The following is a 7,325-nucleotide window of genomic DNA, read 5'->3' on the forward strand; positions in this document are numbered from 1 at the left end:
TTCTCAATTTTAATACAAATGAAAGACCTGATCTTCATTCATATTTAGATTAGGTTGTTTGGAATAGAACAACTGACCAGTTGCGGTCAATTCATTCACACAGTTTTTTTAACATTAGACCTAATGAATTTTTTTTTTGTCAATACTTTGACAAAAATTCTTAAATTTATTGTCTGAATTCGTATACTACATAGATAAATATAAATGTCAAAATAAGCAACATGATTCAATAATCTGATTTTTAATATTATCTTTTTGAAGTTTTTATATAACTTAAACGGACAATATTTACTTACTTGACATTTCAATGTAAATAGGCAGCATTTGTCTTTCTTAAAACCAAATAAAAATGATGACTATAGTGTCAGTAGTTTTTTTTAATACAAGTAGCGTTTGAAAACATTGCTGACTATAATACTTTTCGAGGTTTTAAATTTTGGAAATGCAATTTTTTAACTCTGTGTTTAGACTATCTTTGTAACGAGTTCATGAAATGAATATTGATTGCTTATATATTTTCATGTTCAAATTTTAGCTTTCCAATGTTTCCTCATAAATTTGAAGTGTGTATTTAATCGACAGGGTGGATCCAGATTATTGAAAGGGGGCGTAATTCCATAAGTGATTATGTACTGCCGAGCGAAGCGATGCGAAAATTTTTTGATGCATAAAAAATCATATCAATCGTGAAAAAATGATATAATTATTTTGTGGGCGATCAAAAGAGGGGCTTACGCCCTCTACACCTCCCCCCCCCCCTTGGATCCGCCACTGATCGATTTTGTATATAATTAGTAATTCAAACGTCACATTATACTAATTATGATGAGCATGACACGGGATAATGTATTAAATTGACATACGGACGATGATTTTCTCTTCAATCGAACATCTTTTCCTTTTTATTTAATTTATGAATACTTTATTGGAGTCACATGTAGTGTGTCGTCACATATCTATTTATACGTTTAACCTTCCTGGTTCTTTCTTGTTCAATCATCAAATGAGGTAAAGTATTCTAAAAGATTCAATTTTCGTGAGCACCGGAGTTCAGCCATGTTTTTTCTTTTTCTTGGTTGAATTCGTGTTTCTCAATCTTTGTTTTCTCTGCAGTGTGTTGTAGACTGTTGTATGTCTTCAGCATGTGCTGTTCGTTTTACTTTTTTGCCATGATGTTGTCTGTTATTATTTGACATATATGTTTGATTGACTCCCTTGGTGTTTTTTTTATACCTCTGTTTACCGTTACAGCCTAACCCTTGGAATACAAACAAACGGGAAAATAATCAATATTCCCAGTAAATATACCTGAAATTAGATACGCCTGATACAAAGCGAGCGTCAGACGTTACAGGCTGGCAAAGTAGGGTCTATTAAACAAAAGATTAATCGCCATATGCATTGCTACATGTAACACCTCATTTTAGAATAAACGACTCATTGGTCACTCTATGGGTTCTAAACCAATTCTATAACTGGATTTTTTTTCATTGGTATATTTTACATGTTTTTGCAAAAATACCAAACGAAATTGTGCGTAGGTTTATTGAACGTCAAGCACTTGCAAGAAACACTTTTTTCTGTGGCCATTTTTCGTATCATATTATTTTTTTGACGTGTTTGTGTTCTTATGTTTATATAACTCCACTCGATTCCTTAAAATTTACGGTATGTACTCATTATATTTTGTCTTTATTCTGTTGTAATACTTTGTTATTAATAATTATAATGCAATTTGGCATGTAACGATGATTCTGATTAGATGACGTCTGCCATCAATTCAACGGTTGACGTCGGAGTCATAGGCAACAATTTTCGCAGTCGACGTTTACGAGATATTTAAAATGTTTAATGTTGAACACTTAAAGAGTATTGCACTAAAATAGTAATAATAGGACTGTGATTGAAGAGTTGCCACCGTCAATTTTGGATTTGATGGTGGCGACTCTTGAAATACAATACTGATCTTTCTAAAAGTGACTACACAAAAAATAAAATTTGTTTTTAAACCTTATTTTGATCTGGATTTTCAAGTTGTTCTTCTGTCTGGGGTAAGACTTTATGTAATCTGGATTATTGGGAAATATCACTAATGAAGTCAGTGCTCCTGTACTGACATGATTAATAACATACAAGTTACTTTTTTTAAGTTCTTCATTGACAAATTAAAACATAATTAAAACTAAGGTTCCAGCTTCCTCAAGCAAATTTGACCTCAGTGAGATTTGACAATTCTTTGTATGTCCATTCTGGTTATATAGCTCCTTACGTATTCAAGTACTTATACACACTAGTTTTCAAATTTGTCGGTATGAGCATCCCTGATGGGGAAAAAACCAGGAAAAATACCCTAAATCTATAGAGTGTTAGTTTTATTCATCAAAGTTTTTGAATGTTGTGTGAACACTAATAGAATAAACAAGCACATATCTGTATGGTAACTCTTGAAATTACAATAGAATCTATCTTAAATTTAAAAGCGAATATCTTATAAAAAATTATTCCAATTTTTTCAATTGTACCTCTTACTTAATGCAAGGAAGCCATAAAAAAAAAATCAGTGTGCTACTTTTTTACCATATATCGCCTTTAACCCTATGTCGACAGATCGTGCTAGGGACATATGTTTTTCTCGTTAAGACACGATAAAGAAAGTTTTCCAAACACACCAAAGAATAATTACAAACTTGTTTTACTCGAATACTACTTATACATGTAACATATATTTTAGGATCCCTCAGATTTAATCTAATAACGGCATAATTTCATATTGACAGATATATATAAGGCGTCACGAAATGCCGTTTCCTGAAAATCTTACGCGACGTAAATGAATTATACCACTTACGCTATTACGTTAATTCGAAAAATGTCGCTTGCAAAGGGTTAAAATAAACCTAGGTGGATTCCCCCGCAAAATATACAGTATGCCTTCGGAATATACAAATATTGTAAAACTTATCAAATACCGAGTACCAACCTAAAATGAACCTTGCCTGATTTTGAAAATAGTTTTGTTTAATCAAGAGCATAACTGCTGATAAATAAAATTTTACTGTACAACTTTATACAATATTTTACAATTTTCCTGTGAATGGCTGAATGCGGCAATGTTTTGTAAGAGTTGTCATTATAGCATGTCAATTTTAGCTGAAGCCCGCCTCCGGGTGCGGGATTTTCTCACTGCGTTTTCTGCTCTTTGGTCGGGTTGTTGTCTCTTTGACACATCCCCCGTTTCCATTCTCAATTCTATTTATATTATTTAAAAAAAAACCGATGTACTGTTCAATCACGGTGTTTTATTATATGAACTGCCATTTTCGACAATAGTATAATTAATTAATTAATTATGTAATGTCGTTAATCATATTACTATGAATATAATTGAGAAAACAATAGTGGTGGTATAACACACCAAGAAACTATTTAAAAAAATAACAATAGCAAGGCTTATGGACTTTTTTCAATTTTGTAGAACAATGGCATCGTCCAGCAAAGTATTATGTGGTGTTTGTGAGTCACAGCACACAACTACAAATGCTGAATACTGGTGCCCTGAATGTGATGAAGGACTGTGCTCCCAATGTCTGAAATATCACAATGCATCGAAAGCCTCACGTAACCATGATGTTATATCTGTCGACGACTATAAACAATTACCTTCATCAATAGCAAATATATCACAACATTGTTCACAACATGACAGAAAATTTCAAATGTATTGTCCCCAACATGAAAGTCTCTGTTGTCCACTGTGTATTCAGTCAAACCATGCTGCCTGTGTTGGGATATTATCGCTGGAGAATGTCATACAAACAGCAAAGACTTCAGTCCTATTTGAACGTCTTGATCACAATCTGAAAGATATCAAAATGAATGCTGAGAGAGTTGTTAAAGATCGGAAACAAAATATTGCTGAAATCCAGAAACAAAGGCACAAGATTCATGACGAGATAAAACAGGTCCGTAATAATATAAACGAGCACCTCGACAGCTTAGAACAACGAATACTACAGGACCTTTATGCTGCCGAAACGAAAATTAAAACACAAATAGAAGACATACTGGGAAAACTTGTTGTAAATATGGAAAAGGTGGGTCTATTGCAAACTAATATGTCAGCTATCAAAGAATATGCGTCAGACCTTCAAGCATTTCTTGGGAGTAAAATGATTGAGACAGAAATTCAGAAGCATGAAATATTTATTCAGTCTTTATTTGACGACGGAAGTTTACAGAAGATAGTCATCACCTGTAAAATTGAGGACGAGATAACCAATGTATTGTCCAAAGTTACTTCACTGGGTTCGATATCACTCGAATCGAGTCCTACATTAGTGGTTCTGCAGACAGTTAGGGAAAAGCAAGCACAGCTAGGATATTTTCAAAATGCACAACTGACAACAATTAATGGTCTTCAGATATCATTGCAAAGAAAACTCAAATCTACTGGTGCCACAGGATGTTCCATTTCTTTAACTGGAGACATTGCTCTTATAGACAATCAAAAAAGTCGTCTTCTGATTTTAAAGGAAGATGGAACCTTAAAGATTGAAATATCCCTTACAACTAAGACTCCAGCAGACGGTACATTTATTGATGAAAAGACAGTAGCTGTATCATTTCCCATTTCAAAACAAATACAAATCATAAACATTACCACTAAAACTGTTGAATGCACAATTAAAACAACTGATTCGTGCTACGGTGTATGTTACAGAGATGGCGAGTTGATATACTGTAATGTTGGCAAAGGTATCCAGAGAGTAAATGTGTCAGGCAATTGTACGTCTCTTTTGGTTAAAGAAGACACCATGTCCTGCTGGAGTTATGTAGTAACATATGGAGACCGGATTTTCTACACAAATTACTCCAAACATACCATTGCATGCTTAAAAATAACTGGAGAGAAGATTTGGGAATGCCTAAATGAATCAATATGTAAGCCGCAAGGAATATCTGTAGATAAAGACTATAACGTTTACATTGCTTCGTATGGTAACAATAGTTTATTTGTATTATCTGCGGATGGGAATCAATCAAGAAAGCTGGGTGATCACAGGGACGGAATTGATTTACCCTACGGACTCGCGTTTGATAGGAAGAAAGAGAAACTTACACTTACAAATAATCGTGGATATATTCTATTTTACAACCTATCTTAAAAGCCTTAAATGCTAGTTATGTAGTTTTGTAAAAAAAAAAATGCCTGTTATATTTTTAACAACAGTAATGTATTCTAACATTTATCTTAATTTTTTTTTTCAATTTCATCTATCTAATGTGAAAAGGGAAATTATAAAGCCCAAAAAGGTTCTTAGAACACCTTACCCCTTGTGGTAGCAAGTGTTTGCTTTTTCTCAGCAGGATTTGAACTCATGTTTTGTGACAACGCAGCAACTGCTTCCAGTGCCCCAACCTACTCGGTCAGTTTGGCTTTTAGATATAGATTTCCTTGTTGTAAAACAGCATATGATATATAGTGACATGTATATGAAAAGTTTTGCAAATCAGCTGTGTTTCGCAGTCGTAAACAAAGATAAAAATTATCGTGCAGTCAGATCAATACTGCGTTTTTTTCCGTTCTAAGTGACGAATTCGGGACAGAATTGACCATTTTATAAATGTTTAAAATTATTAATTATTTCTAAATTAACAACATCAATTTTATCAACGATCAAAGCCGTGCTTCAAAGATATTATGAAACAACCTACTCTAGGGGCGGCGTGAATCAGATGTGGGTATCTAAAATTTCCAAAGGTCTGTAAGAGTACATGCAATCTAAGTCTCTTCCCTCTTGCAATACTATTTTAAAACAGTTGACTTTTCTACCATTTACACAATAATCCTCATTCCAAACTTAAAGACAAATTGAAAGAATTGGTCCTATTTTGTTTCATAAAAAAGAATGGGCAGCGTAGGTACAAGTATCTTGTCTTGGTGAGGAATAAATCGTACTTTGTAAAAAACAAATCGGATACAAACTGACAGTATCAAGATGCTTGGTTTCTTGATTGACAACATATTTGTTACGTTTGGAGGACGTGTTAACTGCGCTCCTTTTCTTGGCGACTTGTTGGTTTATTCATATGTGACTGACTTCATACAGAAGCTTCATAGAAAAAATGAAAAGAAGCTAGCAATATCCTTTAACTTTACGTTCCGCTATATAGATGATATCCGTTCACTAAATAATTATCTATGTATTGTTTTGTGTTGTTTGTTTTTTCGTCCTTTTTCGTTTTTTTGCCATGGCATTGTCAGTTTGTTTCGACTTTTGAGTTTAAAAATCCCTTTGGTATCTTACGCCTCTCTTTTATTGGATTAAATCGTTTTTTGAAAATGTTTACAAACTTTAACCATGTGTTACCTAAAGTTTATCAAAACATATACGTCTACATATGGGAGCTTTCTACGACAGACATTCTTGATGGTTATCATATACGGTCATACAGCGGTTATGCCATATACAGACATATACCTCTGAAATTTATCCCGCTGCTGCTTTCTCATTGTTAAATTATAGGTCAACAATAAAAGGCCCGACCTAAAAATTTTGAAAAATCAATTCAAACGTGAAAACTAACGGCCTTAGTGTATAACAATACAATTTACAAAGTACAAATATGACAGACATGAACCAACGACAACCACTGAATTACAGGGCACTGACTTGCTTATATCCACGTCATTTGATCTCTGGGGAATAGTTGTCTCATTAGCAATCATACCAAATCTTCTTATTCTTATATAAGGTTTATAAGTTTTTAAGCACAGGAACATACACACGAGGTTTGGGTTCAAATAGTTATTTAATAACAAAATGTAGTGGCAAAAAATAAGATAGACCAACAAAACACATTGCAAAATGTACTTGATAACTACATATCAACCGATGTTAACAGTCTGTGAAAGCAAGCAAGTACTATTGCATGAAAATGGATGCAGGGGAGTGAGGACTTCTTTGCCCCATCGCAGCGAATAATAGGGTCCTGAATTATAAAGAAAATTGTGCAAAAGTAAAGAATACAGTAAAATATTACTGATCCAGAAATAAAATATCAACAGAAAAACGAAAGTGTGCACTTTCTGTATATCTAATTAATACTAGATCATAGTAGGACGTGTCAAAATGATCGTAATCGGACTTTTTCATTTGATTTTCGTCATGCTTATTCGAAAAACATCAACACTATTTCCATTCTTAAGCATCGATAAGTATTTTTTACATTTGTAAGCATCGGTATTGTTCTACCGAAAGCACAATCTTGCATGAGTTTAAAAATTAATGTCTGTATGTAGGCTGGTTCTCTCACCCTCACAA

General features: G+C 33.5%; 1 protein-coding gene across 1 annotated transcript; it reads left to right on the top strand.

Moving 5' to 3' along the window:
• The first annotated feature begins 968 nt into the window (after positions 1-968).
• LOC127733297 (uncharacterized) lies at positions 969-5,249 on the top strand. Its single transcript, XM_052242659.1, has 2 exons — positions 969-1,008; positions 3,476-5,249. The coding sequence occupies exons 1-2, from the start codon at positions 1,004-1,006 to the stop codon at positions 5,163-5,165; spliced, it is 1,695 nt and encodes a 564-aa protein (XP_052098619.1). The 5' UTR covers positions 969-1,003; the 3' UTR covers positions 5,166-5,249.
• The last annotated feature ends 2,076 nt before the right edge of the window (positions 5,250-7,325 follow it).

This window comes from Mytilus californianus, unplaced genomic scaffold (assembly GCF_021869535.1).
Source record: "Mytilus californianus isolate M0D057914Y unplaced genomic scaffold, xbMytCali1.0.p SCAF_3, whole genome shotgun sequence".
NCBI lineage: Eukaryota > Metazoa > Mollusca > Bivalvia > Mytilida > Mytilidae > Mytilus > Mytilus californianus.